This window comes from Aquarana catesbeiana, linkage group LG13 (genome assembly GCF_042186555.1).
Source record: "Aquarana catesbeiana isolate 2022-GZ linkage group LG13, ASM4218655v1, whole genome shotgun sequence".
Taxonomy (NCBI): domain Eukaryota; kingdom Metazoa; phylum Chordata; class Amphibia; order Anura; family Ranidae; genus Aquarana; species Aquarana catesbeiana.
Window position 1 is genome coordinate 208,441,393 of NC_133336.1, and position 21,047 is coordinate 208,462,439.

At 46.3% G+C, this 21,047-nt stretch overlaps 1 protein-coding gene across 1 annotated transcript in view; it reads right to left on the bottom strand.

The window, feature by feature from the left end:
- Positions 1-16,322, bottom strand: part of LOC141116659 (NACHT, LRR and PYD domains-containing protein 3-like) — a 384,896-nt gene extending 368,574 nt beyond the window's left edge. The window contains exon 1 of the mRNA XM_073609052.1: positions 14,637-16,322. Within this exon, the coding sequence (XP_073465153.1) occupies positions 14,637-16,297 (1,661 nt within the window). The 5' untranslated portion in view covers positions 16,298-16,322. The remainder of the gene's footprint in view (positions 1-14,636) is intronic.
- Positions 16,323-21,047: the final 4,725 nt, after the last annotated feature.

Sequence of the window (21,047 nt, forward strand, 5' to 3'; positions counted from 1 at the left end):
TTATTTTTAAACTGTTCCTTTCATTTTTATTTATTTTTTAATCATTTTTATTGTTATCTCAGGGAATGTAAATATCCCCTATGATAGCAATAGGTAGTGACAGGTACTCTTTTTTGAAAAAATTGGGGTCTGTTAGACCCTAGATCTCTCCTCTGCCCTCAAAGCATCTGACCACACCAAGATCGGTGTGATAAAATGCTTTCCCAATGGCGCTGTTTACATCCGGCGAAATCTAAGTCATGAAATGCTCGTAGCTTCCGGTTTCTTAGGCCATAGAGATGTTTGGAGCCATTCTGGTCTCTGATCAGCTCTATGGCCAGCTGGCTGAATCACCGGCTGCATTCTCAGGTTCCCTGTTCAGACAGGAGAGCCAGAGAAAAACATGGAAGACGGTGGGGGGGTCGTTCCCTCCCACTGCTTGTAAAAGCAGTCTAGAGGCTAATTAGCCACTAGGATTGCTTTTACATGAAAGCCGACCGCTGGCTGAAAAGAATGATACCAAGATGATACCTACCTGCAGGCATCATTCTGGTATAACTACTCAAAGTCCAGCAACATACCAGTATGTTGCTGGTCCTTGTTGGGCATATATTGTAAACTTTTTTTTATGCAGCCTGTGGGCTGAATGAAGAAAAGATATTGATCGGTGGGTATGCCCACCATTAGAATACCTCCCTTCATCCACCCACTTCTAATGATGGGCATACATGCACCGTTTATATATGCCGAAGCATGGGGGCATCCTCCCGCAAAAGGCAGGAGCAAATCGCTCCTCCACCCACTGCTGCCCCCACGCTTCGGCATATATGCTGAAGTATGTAACTGTGGTGGTGAAATCACCTCCGACAGCACTGGAGTCACGGTTTTATGTATCGTGGGAGCAAACGCTTTTGCTGTCAAGATAAATAAATCCGCGCTGCAACTGAATGGCGTACCTGCTAAGCAAATGATGGTTAACAAAAAACAAAGTAACATTACAGTATAACAGTAATACTTACCATACCTGCAAAGCAAATACAAAAAAAACATAGTAAAAAATAAAACATTTAACGCAACCTGTGCCTACCTAAAATATATATATATGCCGAAGCATGGGGGCATCCTCCCACAAAAGGCAGGAGCAAATTGCTCCTCCACCCACTGCTGCCCCCACGCTTCGGCATATATTCTGAAGTATGTAACTGTGGTGGTGAAATCACCTCCGACATCGCTGGAGTCACGGCTTTATGTATTGTGGGAGCAGACGCTGTTGCTGTCAAGATAAATAAATCCGCGCTGCAACTGAATGGCGTACCTGCTAAGCAAATGATGGTTAACAAAAAACAAAGTAACATTACAGTATAACAGTAATACTTACCATACCTGCAAAGCAAATACAAAAAAAAAATAGTAAAAAATAAAACATTTAACGCAACCTGTGCCTACCTAAAATATATATATGCCGAAGCATGGGGGCATCCTCCCACAAAAGGCAGGAGCAAATCGCTCCTCCACCCTCTGCTGCCCCCACGCTTCGGCATATATGCTGAAGTATGTAACTGTGGTGGTGAAATCACCTCCGACAGCGCTGGAGTCACGGCTTTATGTATCGTGGGAGCAAACGCTGTTGCTGTCAAGATAAATAAATCCGCGCTGCAGCTGAATGGCGTACCTGAAAACAAAAAAATGGTTAAAACACAGTAAACTATAAAAAAATTACATACCTGAAAAGCAAACATGATAAAACATAACAATGAAACATTGCAGAATAGAATACAGTAAAAAAGAGCAGAACAATAGAGAGAAAATAGAGAGAGAGAGAACAATAAAACGACAACTATTTTTGTTTATTTTATTTTATTTTTTTTTTGTGTATTTTTTTTTTTTACTTTTTTTTAACTGTAACTTTTAAAACTGTAACGGTTCCAGGTTTGGGTCTCTCAAACTGCAATGGTATCTTGGGAGACCCTGTGAAAGTGTGTCCTAGTCTGTGCAGTGCTGTACCCTACTCTAAAACTCAACTAGTGTATGGTAGCGTTCAAAACATTCACCAATGCAAAGACCAGGATTGCCAGGACAGGAGGGACAATAATACTGGGTGTCACGCCTAAATCCACGCTTTCTGCCGACACAACGTTTTCTTTGGGGGGCTCGTTGGGTAGGGGTACTCTGGAGGACATAAGGATAATGCCTCTCATGCAGCCGGCTTACTGAATTTGGTTGGGGAAGGTGAGATGGAGCACCGTCTGGAAACAGAAGGGCTCTGACAATCTCTTCCTGGAATTTAAGGAAGGATCCAGTCCGTCCTGAAGCTCTGTATAGCACATGAGCGTTCAGCAAAGCCAATTGAAATAAGTATACAGACACTTTTTTGTACCAGCGTCTGGCCTTACGGGCAATTAGGTACGGCGCCAACAACTGGTCGTTGAGGTCCACCCCTCCCATATTAAGGTTATATTCGTGGACACAGAGGGGTTTCTCCACAACACCAGTCGCCGTAGTAATTTGGGCCGTCGTGTCTGCATGAAGGGAGGTGAGAACGAAAACATTCTTCTTATCCCTCCACTTCATAGCGAGCAAGTTATTATACTTCAAGCAGGCTCTCTCCCCCAGCCTAAGACGGGAATCTACAAGCCGCTGAGGAAAGCCCCGGTGATTAGGTCGCACGGTGCCACATGCTCCAATTTGATGATCAAAAAGGTGACTAAAAAGTGGCACGCTCATATAATAATTGTCCACGTACAAGTGGTACCCCTTTCCGAATAAGGGTGACACCAAGTCCCACACTATCTTGCCAGCGCTTCCTATGTAGTCAGGGCAGTTTGTCGGCTCTACGTGACTATCTTTGCCCTCGTAAACCATAAAACTACATGTATAGCCTGTGGCCCTGTCACAGAGCTTATACATCTTGACCCCATATCTGGCACGCTTGCTGGGAAGGTACTGTTTGAATGACAAGCGGCCAGAAAATTTAATCAGGGACTCATCAACGCAGACAACTTGATGGGGAGTAAACAAGTCTGCAAAACGCTGGTTGAAGTGGTTTACGAGGGGCCGAATTTTGTAGAGTCGATCGTATTCAGGGTCTCCACGAGGACGACAGAGTTCATTGTCGTTGAAGTGCATGAACCGCAAAATCTGCTCGTATCGTGCCCTGGCCATGGAAGCAGAGAACACGGGCATATGGTGAATTGGGTCAGTGGACCAATATGACCGCAACTCACTCTTTTTGGTTATGCCCATGTTGAGGGAAAGGCCCAGAAAGATCTTAAATTCGGAGACCGTAATTGGTCTCCAATCTCTGGCAAGGGAGGACTGGGGATTAGCGGCGATGAATTGACCAGCGTATAAATTGCTTTGGTCCACAATAGATCTATAGAGATCTTCGGTGAAAAACAGTGAATAAAAATCCAGTGGCGTAAAATCAACTGTTTCCACCTGAATTCCAGGTTGGCCAGTGAATGGGCGCAATACGGGTGCTGCAGAAGTGGTGTGTACCCAATTCGGATTGGCAAATGCAGCAGGAAGGGCACTATGGGCACAACGGGCCTGTGTTCGTCCTCTTGGTGGCAGCGGGACCCTACTAGTGCTTGCCACCTCACCAGTTTGAACTGCACTTATGGGACTCGCCACGTCACCACGTGATACTGCAGTGCTGGATGTATGACCAGGGTGTACTAGGCCGCTGGTGCTTGCCAGTTCACCAGAAGAAATAGCGGCGCTAGTACTGCTCTGCTTCATATGAGGGACCTGCGGTTCTTGCACTTCAAGGACAGAAGAAGTTCGGGGTCTGGTACGCCTGACCCTAGCAGGGACCACATCTCTGTCGTCAGAGCTATCTGTCATGGAGCCGCTGTCCTCTACAGGATCGTATTCTGAGCCTGAACTTGACAGATGAGTGACTTCCTCTTCACTATCTGTCATGCTCAGAAACGAGTAGGCCTCTTCACTAGTGTACCTTCGATTTGCGATTTTGGGCTCTAAATTTAGGGGTACACTAGTGAGACTCACAGGCAAAAAAGCTCCTGACTGTCAGCGACTGATTCAAAACGCTACCAAAAAACTGTTAGCGATCGCAGGGATCAGGCCTGACTCTGCAAACACTGCATTAATGTGTGCTTAGTGTTTTGTGACAGTTATCGATCGATACTGCACTTGGGAGGGCTGGGCTGGGCTGGGCTGGGCTGGGCTGGACCGAGGGGCAAACCGCAGGTGCTAGCAGGTATCTGGGCTGATCCCGCTAACACTGCATTTTTTGGGGGGACCCTAAACTGCTGGGGAGTATAGATCTGATCGGATCAGATATCGATCCGTTCAGATACTATAGCACTAAGGGAGATGTGTGCTGCGTGAGTGGGTTTTAGCATTACTGGCGCTAACCTGACGCTGCCTGGGGCGACGCAGACCTTATCTGACCCTAAAAACTTAACTTATATCACCGCCGGGCAATTAGGGGGTTAAACCTTTATAAGGTAATAAACGGCAGGTGCCCTAAAACTATAATAAACTATAATAAACAAACCAACTAACCAGCGTCACCCGTAACAATTATATGGTGATCACTGGTGAAAGGGTTAACTAGGGGGCAATCAAGGGGTTAAAACCTTTAGTAGGTAGTATATGGGGGTCCCTGTCGCTATAAAACACTGACAGTGAACCTATATACTTACCTCCCTAACTAGCGTCACCTGCGTCACTAATACAGCGATCAGAAAAACGATTGCTTAGTGACACTGGCGACGGGGGGTGATCACGGGTTTAAAACTTTATTAGGGGGTTAGGGGGGTACCCTAGACCTAAAGGGGGGTACCCCAGACCTAAAGGGGGCTAACCTAACTGCCCTAACACTTATAACTGTCACAAACTGACACCAATGCAATAATCAGAAAAAAAAACTGCTATTGGTGTCAGTGTGACAGGGGGTACAGGGGGGTGATCAGGGGGTGACTGGGGGGTGACAAGTGTGCTTGCGTGTTCTACTGTTAGTGTAGTGTTGGTGCAAACTTACTTGGATGTCTTCTCTCCTCAGCGCCGGAACGAAAAGACCGGCTCAAGGAGAGTGACATCACTTCCTCCGCTTCTGTTTACATTCACAGAAGCCGAGGAAGCCCGTCATTGGCCAGGAGCGATCGCGAGGGGGAAGCCATGAATGAGTGGCCTCCCCCTCACCTTTGATTGACCCTGACCTGAATCCGACCGCCACTGGCACCGGGGGGGTCCGATTGGACCCCCCACCCGTGGGCAGGCAAGGACATACCTGTAAGCCCTTTTGCCTGCCCGTGCCGCTCTGCCGACGTACATCGTCGTGCGGCGGTCAGCAACTGGTTAAATTCTAGGCCAATAGCCAAAAGCACACCATATGAGAGGATGGTAGGGGCTGGGGCACAGATTTCACAGCTGGAGTGCAGAGTTCAGTATTTATGTAAGGTTCCTGAAAGAACAGGGCTTAACAGATACCATGTTACTGCTTCCCATGACATAGAAACCAAGAATGACGTATCTGAAGCTGAAGCCTATCTAGGAATGAGAGGGAATCTGGCAGGAAGGTTTGAAGTTACATTTGCATTGACAGATGCGCTTCAAGACAGTGGCTGGGACTGGTTAGTGGATACTTCTCTGCAAAAGTGGAAAGTGAGGCTACATAACAGCAAACCTTCCAAAATAAACAGCAGTGATCTTCTGGGAAATATCAGTATATTTTCTCTCCTCCCTATTGATGTTCTTTGGGAGGATCAGAAGTGGGTACAGGCAGGGGGCAAAGTGTTAGTCAGATATCCAGGCAAGAAGCCATTTAAAGGAGAGATTGTAGCTGAAGGGCTTGGATCTCCTGTTTATGTATTATTAGAAGGAGCAGATAATCCGCTTTGTTTTCCACTCCACAGGCTGACTCCCATTTGATCCATAGGACATGATGGAAAGAATGACGGAAGATCGCAAGAGCTGTGAAGAGCAAGGCCTTTAATAAATGAATGAATGAATGAATGAATGAATGAATGAATGATTTGTAAAGCGCTGCAAATGCGAACTGAATCGCCTCATGGCGCTATGATGTATTAAAAGCCTGGACTTGTTTCTAAAGAACTTTAGAATGGACTTTCTAATGAACTTTTAAAGACTGAAACACCTTCCCAATGACAGAAATATGGGAGGTGTTGCATTCAAGGAAAATGAATGTTTAAAATGAGTTTTCATAGTAATGAAATCATTTTCCGTATGGAGTCTGAAAGAAAAAAAAAATCTAGGGTGGAATGTGTTGCGTTTGTAAAAATATGATTTTTTTTATATCAATCAGACATAAGATAAGATAAATGAGACAATATTGCAATAGTGATTTGGTCAGATTACTGTCAGTTTTTTGGCTTGAGTAGGTTTCTCAAACAAATGCTGTTTTATACAATGGGTTAGATATCATTGTTGTATTCAATTGACAGTTCAATTAACAGGCTATTGTCTCTATAGCTACAGTAAACAAGTAAGACATTACTTGTTTGAGATTCTTTCAGCTTTCAAACTGAAAAAAATGACTGTTAAATTACTGTCTTGCTTTGACTAGACAATGGTACGTAGATACCATTTTTGTATTCAAATGACAGTTTTCAACAGTCCATTGTTTCTACAGCTACAGTAAACAGTTATGTTTTCTGTTGTTTGGTAACAATGGTATACAGCCTGACACATAAAAGGGGTGAGTAGAGACAGACACACACACACCATGATGCTGTAACATCTGAAGCTTGCCTGATGCTCCAGGAGAATCGTTGCCAATGGAGATCAAGAACATACAGTAACAGAAGAAAAGTAACCTTTAAGTGTATTTGTACTATTATAGGCTATTACTATTATAGGCTATAGGCTGTTCAGTTTGCTAGGCATTTTGCTTGTTATAGATATCTGTCAGTCTTGTATTGTATTCCTAATATTGTAATAGTTTTTGTATGTACAGCATCTTTGTATAGTAAAAGCACATTTACACACTTCAGAAATCTCAGCTTCCTTGCTTATACCACAGAGTAACCCTGCTAGATAGACGCAAGCAAAAACAGACAGATGTGTTGGAGGTACAGTGATGGGGCAGATGATAAAGGGGTTTTAGTGGTGGGACAGAAAAGCAGGGGGGTAGAGCAGTGGGGCAGATGTGAAAGGAGGTATATTGGTGGGACAGATAAGCATGGGGTTACAGTGGTTGGGCAGAAGAGCAGGGGCTACAGAGGTGGGGCAGATATACAGGGGTACAGTGGCGGAGCAGAGGAGAAAGAAGGTACATTGGTGGGACAGATGAGCAGGGGGAACAGAGGTGGGACAGATGTATTGGAGGCACAGTGAATGGGCAGATGAGGAAGGGGATTACAGTGGTGGGACAGATGTGCAGGGTAGTACAGTGGTGGGGCAGATGAGCAGGGGGTTACAGTGGTGGGACAGAAGAGCAGGGGGTTACAGCGGTGGGGCAAATGTTCAGGGGGTTACAGTGGTGGGGCAAATATGCAGGAGGTTACAGTGGTGGGGCAGATGTGCAGGGGTTTACAGTGGTGGGGCAGATGTGCAGGAGGTTACAGTGGTGGAACAGATGAGCAGGGGTACAGTGGTGGGGCAGATCAGCAGGGGGTATAGTGGTGGGGCAGATGAGCAGGGGGTACAGTGGTGGGGCAGATGTTCAGGGGGTTATAGTGGTTGGGCAGATGTTCAGGGGGTTACAGTGGTTGGGCAGAAGAGCAGGGGCTACAGAGGTGGGGCAGGTGAGAAAGGGGAACATTGGTGGGGCAGATGAGCGGGGGGTTATAGTGGTGGGACAGAAGAGCAGGGTGGTACATGGGGCAGACGCACAGGGGGTTACAGTGGTGGGACAGATGAGCAGGGGGGTACAGTAGTGAGGCAGATGTGCAGGGGGGTACAGTGGTGGGGCATATGTGCAGGGGGGTACAGTGGTAGAGCAGATGAGCAGGGGGTACAGTAGTGAGGCAGATGTGCAGGAGGTTACAGTGATGGGGCAGATGAGAAAGGGGGTACATTAGTGGGGCAGATGAGAAAGGGGGTTATAGTGGTGGGACAGATGAGCAGGGAAACAGAGGTGGGACAGATATGCAGGAGGTACAGTGGTGGGGCAGATGAGAAAGCGGGTTACAGTGGTAGGACGATGAGCAGGGGGTTCAGTTTTGGGCCAGATGAGAAGGGGGTTACAGTGGTGGGAAAGATAAGCAGGGGGTTCGGTGTTGGGGCAGATGCGAAGGGGGTTCAGTGGTGAAACAGAAAAACAGGGGGTAGAGCAGTGGGGCAGATGTGAAAGGAGGTGTATTGGTGGGACAGATGAGCATGGGGTTACAGTGGTTGGGCAGAAGAGCAGGGGCTACAGAGGTGGGGCAGATGAGAAAGGGGGAACATTGGTGGGGCAGAAGCACAGGGGGTTACAGTGGTGGGGCAGATGAGCAGGGGGTAAAGTGGTGAGGCAGATGTGCAGGGGGTTACAGTGATGGGGCAGATGAGAAAAGGGGGGGTATTGGTGGGACAGATGAGCATGGGGTTACAGTGGTTGGGCAGAAGAGCAGGGGCTACAGAGGTGGGGCAGATGTACAGGGGTACAGTGGCAGGGCAGAGGAGAAAGAAGGTACATTGGTGGGACAGATGAGCAGGGGGAACAGAGGTGGGACAGTGTATTGCGTTAGTTAAAAATATGATTTTTTTATATTAATCAGACATAAGTTAATGGGACAATATTACAATAGTAAGTTGGTCAGATTACTGTCAGTTTTTTGGCTTGAGTAGGTTTCTCAAACAAATGCTGTTTTATACAATGGGGGTAGATATCATTGTTGTATTCAATTGACAGTTCAATTAACAGGCTATTGTCTCTATAGCTACACTAAACAAGTAAGACATTACTTGTTTGAGATTCTTTCAGCTTTCAAACTGAAACAATGACTGTTAAATTACTGTCTTGGTTTGAGTAGACAATGGTACGTAGATACCATTTTTGTATTCAATTGACAGTTTTCAACAGTCCATTGTTTCTACAGCTACAGTAAACAGGTATGTTTTCTGTTGTTTGGTAACTATGGTAAACAGCCTGACACATAAAAGGGGTGAGTAGAGACAGATACACACACACACACCATGATGCTGTAACATCTGAAGCCACTCATGATAGAAGAAACTTGCCTGATGCTCCAGGAGAATCGTTGTCAATGGAGATCACGAACATACAGCAACAGAAGATAAGTAACCTTTAAATGTATTTGTATTATTATAGGCTATTACTATTATAGGTTATTATAGGCTGTTCAGTTTGCTAGGCATTTTGCTTGTTATAGATATCTGTCAGTCTTGTATTTTATTCCTAATATTGTAATAGTTTTTGTATGTACAGCATCTTTGTATAGTAAAAGCACATTTACACACTGCAGAAATCTCAGCTTCCTTGCTTATACCACAGAGTAACCTTGCTAGATAGACGCAAGCAAAAACAGACAGATGTGTTGGAGGTACAGTGATGGGGCAGATGAGAAAGGGGTTTTAGTGGTGGGACAGATAAGCAGGGGGGTAGAGCAGTGGGGCAGATATGAAAGGAGATATATTGGTGGGACAGATAAGCATGGGGTTACAGTGGTTGGGCAGAAGAGCAGGGGCTACAGAGGTGGGGCAGATATACAGGGGTACAGTGGCGGGGCAGAGGAGAAAGAAGGTACATTGGTGGGATAGATGAGCAGGGGGAACAGAGGTGGGACAGATGTATTGGAGGCACAGTGAATGGGCAGATGAGAAAGGGGGTTACAGTGGTTGGACAGATGTGCAGGGTAGTACAGTGGTGGGGCAGATGAGCAGGGGGTTACAGTGGTGGGACAGAAGAGCAGGGGGTTACAGTGGTGGGGTAGATGTTCAGGGGGTTACAGTGGTGGGGCACATATGCAGGGGGTTACAGTGGTGGGGCAGATGTGCAGGGGTTTACAGTGGTGGGGCAGATGTGCAGGGGGTTACAGCGGTGGGGCACATATGCAGGGGGTTACAGTGGTGGGGCAGATGTGCAGGGGTTTACAGTGGTGGGGCAGATGTGCAGGGGGTTACAGTGGTGGGGCAGATGAGCAGGGGGTACAGTGGTGGGGCAGATGAGCAGGGGGTACAGTGGTGGGGCAGATGAGCAGGGGGTACAGTGGTGGGGCATATGTTCAGGGGGTTATAGTGGTTGGGTAGATGTTCAGGGGGTTACAGTGGTTTGGCAGAAGAGCAGGGGCTACAGGGGTGGGGCAGGTGAGAAAGGGGAACGTTGGTGGGGCAGATGAGCGGAGGGTTATAGTGGTGGGACAGAAGAGCAGGGTGGTACATGGGGCAGACGCACAGGGGGTTACAGTGGTGGGATAGATGAGCAGGGGGTACAGTGGTGGGGCAGATGTGCAGGGGGTTACAGTGGTTGGGCAGAAGAGCAGGGGGTACAGAGGTGGAGCAGATATGCAGGGAGATACAGTGGTGGGGCAGATGAGAAAGGAGGAACATTGGTGGGGCAGATGAGCAGGGGGTTGCAGTGGTGGGACGGAGGAGGAGTTTACAGTGATAGGGCAGATGATAAAGGGGGTACATTGGTAGGGCAGAGGAGAAAGGGGGTTACAGTGGTGGGACAGATGAGCAGGGGGTACAGTGGTGGGGCAGATGTGCGGGGGGTACAGTGGTGGGGCATATGTGCAGGGTAGTACAGTGGTGGGGCAGATGTGCAGGAGGTTACAGTGGTGGGGCAGATGAGCAGGGGGTTCAGTGTTGGGCCAGATGAGAAGGGGGTTACAGTGGTGGGAATGATAAGCAGGGGGTTCAGTGTCAGGGCAGATGCGAAGGGGGTTCAGTGGTGGAACAGAAAAGCAGGGGGTAGAGCAGTGGGGCAGATGTGAAAGGAGGTGTATTGGTGGTACAGATGAGCATGGGGTTACAATGGTTGGGCAGAAGAGCAGGTGCTACAGAGGTGGGGCAGATGTACAGGGGTACAGTGGCGGGGCAGAGGAGGAAAGAAGGTACATTGGTGGGACAGATGAGCAGGGGGAACAGAGGTGGGACAGATGTGTTGGAGGTACAGTGATGGGGCAGATGAGAAAGGGGTTTCAGTGGTGGGACAGAAAGGCAGGGGGGTAGAGCAGTGCGGCATATGTGAAAGGAGGTGTATTGGTGGGACAGATAAGCATAGGGTTTCAGTGGTTGGGCAGAAGAGCAGGGGCTACAGAGGTGGGGCAGATATACAGGGGTACAGTGGCGGGGCAGAGGAGAAAGAAGGTACATTGGTGGGACAGATGAGCAGGGGGAACAGGTGGGACAGATGTATTGGAGGCACAGTGAATGGGCAAATGAGAAAGGGGGTTACAGTGGTGGGACAGATGTGCAGGGTAGTACAGTGGTGGGGCAGATGAGCAGGGGGTTACAGTGGTGGGACAGAAGAGCAGGGGATTACAGTGGTGGGGCAGATGTTCAGGGGGTTACAGTGGTGGGGCAGATGTGCAGGGGGTTACAGTGGTGGGGCAGATGTGCAGGGGTTTAAAGTGGTGGGGCAGATGTGCAGGGGGTTACAGTGGTGGGGCAGATGTGCATGGGTTTAAAGTGGTGGGGCAGATGAGCAGGGGCTACAGTGATGGGGCAGATGAGCAGGGGGTTATAGTGGTTGGGCAGATGTTCAGGGGGTTACAGTGGTTGGGCAGAAGAGCAGGGGCTACAGAGGTGAGGCAGGTGAGAAAGGGGGAGCATTGGTGGGGCAGATGAGCAGGGAGTTACAGTGGTGGGACAGAAGAGCAGGGTGGTACTTGGAGCAGACGCACAGGGGGTTACAGTGGTGGGACAGATGAGCAGGGGGGTACAGTGGTGGGGTAGATGAGCAGAGGGTTACAGTGGTTGGGCAGAAGAGCAGGGGGTACAGAGGTGGGGAAGATGTACAGGGGGGTACAGTGGTGGGGCAGAGGAGAAAGGAGGTGCATTTGTGGGACAGATGAGCAGGGGGTTACAGTGGTTGGGCAGAAGAGCAGGGGGTACAGAGGTGGGGAGGGATGTACAGGGGGTACAGTGGTGGGGCAGAGGAGAAAGGAGGTACATTGTTGGGACAGATGAGCAGGAAAACAGAGGTGAGACAGATATGCAGGAGGTACAGTGGTGGGGCAGATGAGAAAGCAGGTTGCAGTGGTGGGGCAGATAAGCAGATAAGTTCAGTGTTAGGACAGGTAAGATGATGGCTCAGCGGTGAGACAGAAGAGCATGGGGGTACAGCGGTTGAGCAGATGTGCAGGGAGGTACAGTGGTGGGGCAGATGAGAAAGGAGGAACATTGGTGGGGCAGATGAGCAGGGGGTTACAGTGATGGGACAGAGTAGCAGGAGTTTACAGTGATAGGGCAGATGATAAAGGGGGTACATTGGTGGGGCAGATGAGCAGGGGGTACAGTGGTAGGGCAGATGTTCAGGGGGTTACAGTGGTGGGGCAGATGTGAAGTGGGTTACAGTGGTAGGACAGATGTGCAGGGGGTTACAGTGGTGGGGCAGATGTGCAGGGGGGACAGTGATCTGAGGTGTGAAGGTGCAAGAACTGGAGCTGATCTGAGGTGTGAGTGCAGGAAGTTAACTTCTCACTACTACTCAAGTCATTTACAACATTTACTTTATAAAAAATCCTTTTCGTGATTGAGTGTGTGAAGTTGACAATTTTTTGTTATAACATTGGCACTCTCAATTTCTTTGAAAATATTTTTTGGCACATTGTGCTCAAAAGGTTGCCTACCCCTGGTATAGAGAGATGGTGTACACAGATGGTATACAGAATGCCCCCTGAATATGTCATGTTCTGCTTGTGTGCTTGGCTCACTGATTTTCCCAGAAGTTTAAACTAAGATACAAGTCAGATTTTGGGCATCCCCTGCAACAAAAATGTGAGATACTGCCAAAGGGAAATCATGTCTAAAGAGATGCAGACCCTGCCACTTTTTTAAAGAGCCCTGCAAGTGCAGCAGCTGATTGATAATTATAAAATCACTCCCATTCACATTCACTCTGCACATGGACAAACAGCAATTTCTTTACAATAACAAAAGCTATGAATCTGAAACAAAGTTTGTTACAATCCCTGCAATGTACATAGATCAACCAGAGCAGAGGGTTTTTTCAAAGGGTCCAATGAAGGATCCAGGGAAAACTCCGAAATCGCAGCTGTATCAAAATCAATGGATGAAGGATGACCAGGGAGGAGAGGTGAGGGTTAGAAAAACACTGATCCATCAAAGTGTATAGGAATGCTTCTTATCTATGCTGATGTGACTTTGTGAGATAACATAAAAGGCTATGGGGCTGAATTCGCACTGAAGTCCACCAGGAACCTTTTCCAAAATTGCACTGTGCTGAGATGATCAGAGGGGCATCATTGAATATAATGCGATTTCCCTTGTCATGCAATTTGTGAACCCAGGTTCGAGAACTTCTAAAGTAGCATTGAAGTTGCATCAAAGTCACATAAAAAGTGCAAGCAAGTAGCACTGCATAGTCACACTGGAAATTGTATTTGAATAGTGGGAAATGATATGGGGAAAACACAACACAAACGTGGCAAAAACACATCATGTGTTATGTTAAATGTAACAATACAGGAAAACCACTGCAAAAATGCAGCAAAAACTCATATGCATTTTTTGGATGTTTTTGATACAGAGCAGTGTGAAAGTAACCTAAAGCACACTGGTTTATTCACATATATTCATTCACACCCACTTTATAACATGCACTGAACACAGCCTGATTGGTTTTCTACCAATCAAAAGGTAAAAACCAACTTCATTCATCTCTTCTTTCTGGGTAAGATTCAAAATTTCATAAGAAATGTATTTCTCTTTTGGTTACAACGACCTACCACATGTTACCTCCAGAGGGCGTTGTAGGCCCAAATTATAGTACATAGCTGTCAGCATTAGATGGAGAGGGTTGTTGGTGGTATTCTCACCCTTTAACCTTCCTCTACTGTATCCAAAAGAAATAAAATAAAAGGTTTTGCCTTTAGTACTACCTTTAAGTGGATGTAAACCCCATTCCTGAAAATTGACCTGGGCACATTTATCTGTAGTGTTTACTTATCTCTCTTCAAAGCACCGTGTCCAGTGTCTTTCTGCTGCTTCATTCCTCTGTTATCAGCATGATAACTTCTGACAAGCACTTTGACACAGGAGATAAAAGCAGCTGGAAATTTGTGTTGGGGCGAGTGCTATAAATAGATTAGAGATTAGCAGAGAGCTTCTCTATTCACAGAACAGCTCTGCATGTTTCTTCCTTTCTCTGTCTATGTGGAGGGGTGTGTGCCTTTCCTCCAATCATCTCACACAGTGTATGCCCAGACTCCACACCCAGGGCTGGAACAGGAAGAAAACAATCTAACACGACATTCACTTTCTAAACAGTGTATAAAGCTGGAGACAGCAGATATACATGTACAACGTATGTAGGAGGATTTGTTTCACCTCTGTGTATCATCTGAGGCTGTTCCCTTCACTGGGTATATGTGAGGGTTTACATTCACTTTAAGTCTTATCTGATGTATTCAGATAAATAGATGTGTACAGTCTGCATATAACAGAAAACAAATCACACCGATAATTAGTCATTTCTCTGGAAAAACACCTGAAAATACCAAATTATTACAGCAATGTGATTATTCAGATTAAATATTTACCTCAAACTCTTGATATTGTGTAGAGCCGGTATAAGTTTCCTCAATCCTTCACTCGGAATATTACATGAATCTAGATTTACTTCTGTCTCTCTGCAGGATTGAAGGATAAAAGACAGCACAGAGCAGTCCAGAGGGCTGAGGGGGACCTTAGAAAAGACAACTTTGTTTGATCCAATACATTGTGTCACCAGAGCCTTATTCCTGCTCTCATAGAGATAGTAGAATAAATTAAGAAGCTCTCTCTTGTCAGATCTTTGGTCTGGTATTTTCTTCTGGATCCAGGTGATGACATGTCTGGCAGCCTGAGTAGACAATTCTCCCACATGAGACTTTAACATGGATCTAGTAGAAGAGTCTGAGAGACCGCAGAGGAAACGGAGGAATATTTCGGCACGGCCTTCTTTGTAAGATTCGGCCTTATCAAGTATTTTCAGTAATCTTTTAGGATTATTGTTCATAAAGTGGACTAAAGCAGCAAAAAACTCCTGAAGAGTGAGATGTAAGAAGGTGTAATCCACATCGGGAGGCTGACCAGACTCCATCATGAAAGATGAAAAGACATGATTATCATTTCTCACACTGAATGACTCCAGATGACGATCATCAAATACAATCATGTGATTCATGACTCCATATTCTGCCATCCACCCAATAGAGGTCAGCAGTTCCCGGGCAGTGTGACCACCATCTTTATTCTGGCTGTGATTGGCCAGAATGTTAGAGACAAAAGTCACAAAGAGTTGTGTCACGGTTTTGGGTAATGATGTCATCAGCTGATCAGTGATTGGTTGGGATCTGAAGCACATTGATAACACTGTACAGATGATCCAGCAGTATGATGGGAGATAACAGAAAGTGTACAGCATGTCATTCTCCTCCACATAATGAAAAGCCTTCTCTGATAATTCCTCATTTCCAAAGAAATTATTGAAGAAGGTCAGTCTGTCTCCATGGAGAAATCCCATGATCTCAGCTATTCTCTGGAAAACACTGATATCCACTGATGTCAGTCTGGTTGGACGGCTGGTTATCAGTACAGAACAACCCTTAAGAAGACTTTGCCTCACCAAACTGACCACAATCTCACCAAAATGTGATCTCTGTTTTGGATTGGACAGTTTACTTGATGTGAAATGCATTTGGTAAATACTTTCATCTAATCCATCAAATATAAACAGAAGTCTTTCTGGATCTTGTAAAATATCTCCAATCTGACTCTCCAGATATGGATATTGATGAAGAATCATCTCCTCCAAGCTGACCTCTCCCAGTCTATTAAGGTCCCGGAATCTGAAGAAGAAGAGAAAGGCAAATCTCTGGTAGTGTTTTCCAGTCACCCAGTCATAGACAAACTTCTGCATCAGTGTGGTCTTCCCTATTCCTGGCACTCCGCTCACCATTACTGCATGTGGTACACATTGTGACTGGGGGTTCCATCGGAACAGCTTGTTGGGGGAAATGTGTTCCAGTCTAGTTTGTGTTTCCTTCAAGCATTCCTCATGTTTTACCCCAGTCTGTATTATCTCATTCTGGGAACGTTCCCTGACCTGATCGGTGGAGACTACAATCAGATTCACATAACGATCATTGATGAGGAATCTTTGTGGTTCCAGGGTAGTTCCTGGGGGTCTATGCTCCACCAGAGTCTCAGTCTTCTCCATTAGATGTTGTTTGTGCTTTTCCTGAATATCTGGGAATATAATGGAAATATTTTATGGATCAGGAGAAGTCAAGAATGTTGATATCATTTTCTTCTGTATTGATGATAATATTAGTCTGGTTTTATCATTACTACATTTTCATGTGAAATGCTTACAATACAGATTACTTTGTGGTCATCCATATTACTGGAGAACAGAGATTTATTTTCTCAGTAATATATAAACACTTTTTATCCTTATAAAGACATGACAAGTACAGAAAAATACCGGATATACTTGTCCCCTAAATACCTCTTATGACAGAGAACACACAGCCCTAGACAGTTCAGGTTTTCTATACTCTATTACCTGAAAACCATGAAAGAAAGGAAATGGCACTCACAGTGATAAATAAATATCTTGATTTGGTTACAGATATAAAATGATGTCTTCAGTGGAAAAACATAATAATAGATTTCCAAAATCAGTAACAAAAAACAATACAAAGCAATATAGAAAGTCCAATGTGACAGATCCCAACACCAAATAAGAGCTTCAATATAGAGATATCTTCTAATTCTTCTCACCACTGGTGATCAAAGGATAGATGGCAGTTTTTATGGGGCAGTTTTGATGGGGCAATTTGCTGGGGCAGTTTTGATGAGGCAATTTGATGAGAGCAGTATGATGGGGCAATTTTGATGGGGACAATTTTGATGATGGGGCACTTTTGATGATGGGGCAATATGATGGGACAGTTTTGATGGGAGCAATATGATGGGGCAGTTTTGATGGGGCAGTGTGATGGGGCAATATGATGGGGGCAGTTTTGATGGGGCAGTGTGATGGGGCAATTTTGATGGTGGTCGTATGATGGGGTAGTTTTGATGGGGTTAGTTTTGATGGGGGCAGTATGATGGGAAAGTTTTGATGGGAGCAATATGGTGGTGGCAGTATGATGGGGACAATTTGATGGGGCAGTATGATGGGGCAATTTTAATGGAGGCATTTTGATGGGGCAGTTTTGATGGGGGCAGTATGATGGGGCAGTTTTGATGGGGCAGTATGAAGGGGCAGTATGATGGGGCAATTTTGATGGTGGCAGTATGATGGGGCAATTTGATGGGGCAAATTGATGGGGACAGTTTTGATTATGGGGCAGTTTTGATGGGGCAGTTTTGATGGGGGCAGTATGATGGGGCAATTTTGATGGGGCAGTACGTGGGGGCAGTATGATGGGGCAATTTTGATGGGGCAGTATGATGGGGCAATTTCGATGGGGCCAGTTTTGATAGTGGCAGTTTTGATGGTGCAATTTTGATGGGGGCATTTTGATGGGACAATTTTAATTGGGCAGTTTTTATGGGGCAGTATTATGGGGCAGTACGATGGGGCAATTTTTATGGTGGCAGTATGATGGGGTAAATTGATGGGGCAGTTTTGATGATCGGGCAGTTTTGATGGGGCAGTTTTGATGGAGGCGGCATGATGGGGAAATTTTGATAGGGGCAGTTTTGATGGGGGCAGTATGATGGGGCAGTTTTGATGGGGGCAATATGATGGGGCAATTTGTTTGGGGCAATTTGATGGGGGAGTTTTGATGGGGCAATATGATGGTGCAGATTTGATGGGGCAGTATGATGGGGAGATTTGTGCTGGTGGCAGTATGATGGGGAGATTTGTGCTGGTGGCAGTATGATGGGGCAGTTTTGATGGGGCAATATGATGGGGGCAATTTTGATGAAGGCAATATGATGCAGCAATTTGATGGGGGCAATTTGATGGGGACAATTTTGATGATGGGGCAGTTTTGATGATGGGGCAATATGATGGGACAGTGTTGATGGGAGCAATATGATGGGGCAGTTTTAATGGGGCAGTGTGATGGGGGCAATATGATGGGGCAGTTTTGATGGGGCAGTGTGATGGGGCAATTTGATGGGGCAGTATGATGGGGCAATTTTGATGGTGGCTGTATGATAGGGGTAGTTTTGATGGGGGTAGTTTTGATGGGGGCAGTATGATGGGGCAGTTTTGATGGGGCAATATGATGCTGGCAGTATGATGGGGACAATTTGATGGGGCAATTTTAATAGGGGCAGTTTTGATGGGGGCAGTATGATGGGGCAGTTTTGATGGGGCAGTATGAAGGGGCAGTATGATGGGGCAATTTTGATGGTGGCAGTATGATGGGGCAATTTGATAGGGGCAAATTGATGGGGACAGTTTTGATGTTGGGGCAGTTGTGATGGGGCAGTTGTGATGGGGGCAGTATGATGGGGCAATTTTGATGGGGCAGTATGTGGGGGCAGTATGATGGGGGCAATTTTGATGGGGGCAATATGATGGGGCAGTATGATGGGGCAATTTCGATGGGGCCAATTTTGATAGTGGCAGTTTTGATGGTGCAATTTTGATGGGGGCATTTTGATGGGGCAATTTTGATTGGGCAGTTTTTATGGGGCAGTATTATTGTGCAGTACAATGGGGCAATTTTTATGGTGGCAGTATGATGGGGTAATTTGATGGGGGCAGTTTTGATGATCGGGCAGTTTTGATGGAGGCGGCATGATGGGGGAATTTTGATAGGGGCAGTTTTGATGGGGCAATTTTGATGGGGCTGTACAATGGGGCAGTTTTGATGGGGCAGTTTTGATGGGGCAGTTTGATGGGGCAGTTTTGATGGGGGAAATATGATGGGGCAATTTGTTTGGGGAGTTTTGATGGGGTAGTTTTGATGGGGGCAATATGATGGTGCAGTTTTGATGGGGCAGTATGATGGGGACATTTGTGCTGGTGGCAGTATGATGGTGCAGTTTTGATGATGGCAGTATGATGGGGGAATTTGATGGGGACAATTTTGATGATGGGGCGGTTTTGATGATGGGGCAATATGATGGGACAGTTTTGATGGGAGCAATATGATGGGGCAGTGTAATGGGGCAATTTGATGGGGCAGTTTTGATGGCACAGTGTGATGGGGCAATTTGATGGGGCATTATGATGGGGCAATTTTGATGGTGGCCGTATGATAGGGGTAGTTTTGATGGGGGTAGTTTTGATGGGGGCAGTATGATGGGGCAGTTTTGATGGGGCAATATGATGCTGGCAGTATGATGGGGACAATTTGATGGGGCAGTATGATAGGGCAATTTTAATGGAGGCATTTCAATGGGGGCAGTATGATGGGGCAATTTTGATGGTGGCAGTATGATGGGACAATTTGATGGGGGCAAATTGATGGGGGCAAATTGATGGGGACAGTTTTGATGATGGGGCAGTTTTGATGGGGCAGTTGTGATGGGGCAATTTTGATGGGGCAGTATGTGGGGGCAGTATGATGGGGCAATTTTGATGGGGGCAATATTAATGGGGCAATATGATGGGGCATAATGATTGGGCAATTTTTATGGGGCAGTATTATGGGGCAGTACGATGGGGCAATTTTTATGGTGGCAGTATGATGGGGTAATTTGATGGGGCAGTTTTGATGATCGGGCAGTTTTGATGATTGGGCAGATTTGATGGGGCAATTTTGATGGGGGCAGTATGATGGGGCAGTTTTGATGGGGCAATATGATGGTGGCAGTATGATGGGGACAATTTGATGGGGCAGTATGATGGGGCAATTTTAATGGAGGCATTTTGATGGGGGCAGTTTTGATGGGGGCAGTATGATGGGGCAGTTTTGATGGGGCAGTATGATTTGGCAATTTTGGTGGTGGCAGTATCATGGGGCAATTTGATGGGGGCAAATTGATGGGGACAGTTTTGATGTTGGGGCGTTTTGATGTTGGGGCAGTTGTGATGGGGCAGTTGTGATGGGGGCAGTATGATGGGGCAATTTTGATGGGGCAGTATGTGGGGGCAGTATGATGGGGGCAATTTTGATGGGGGCAATATGATGGGGCAGTATGATGGGGCAATTTCGATGGGGCCAATTTTGATAGTGGCAGTTTTGATGGTGCAATTTTGATGGTGGCATTTTGATGGGGCAATTTTGATTGGGCAGTTTTTATGGGGCAGTATTATTGTGCAGTACGATGGGGCAATTTTTATGGTGGCAGTATGATGGTGTAATTTGATGGGGGCAGTTTTGATGATCGGGCAGTTTTAATGGAGGCGGCATGATGGGGAAATTTTGATAGGGGCAGTTTTGATGTGGCAATTTTGATGGGGCTGTACGATGGGGCAGTTTTGATGGGGGCAGTTTGATGGGGCAGTTTTGATGGGGGAAATATGATGGGGCAATTTGTTTGGGGCAATTTGATGGGGTAGTTTTGATGGGGGCAATATGATGGTGCAGTATGATGGGGACATTTGTGCTGGTGGCAGTATGATGGTGCAATTTTGATGGGGCAATATGATGGGGCAGTATGATGGGGCAATTTTGATGATGGCAGTATGATGGGGCAATTTGATGGGGACAATTTTGATGATGGGGCAGTTTTGATGATGGGGCAATATGATGGGACAGTTTTGATGGGAGCAATAAGATGGGGCAGTGTGATGGGGCAATTTGATGGGGCAGTTTTGATGGCGCAGTGTGATGGGGCAATTTGATGGGGAAATTTTGATGGTGGCAGTATGTTGGGGACAATTTGATGGGGCAGTATGATGGGGCAATTTTAATGGAGGCATTTTGATGGGGGCAGTATGATGGGGCAGTTTTGATGGGGCAGTATGAAGGGGCAGTATGATGGGGTAGTTTTGATGGGGGCAGTATGATGGGGCAGTTTTGATGGGGCAATATGATGCTGGCAGTATGATG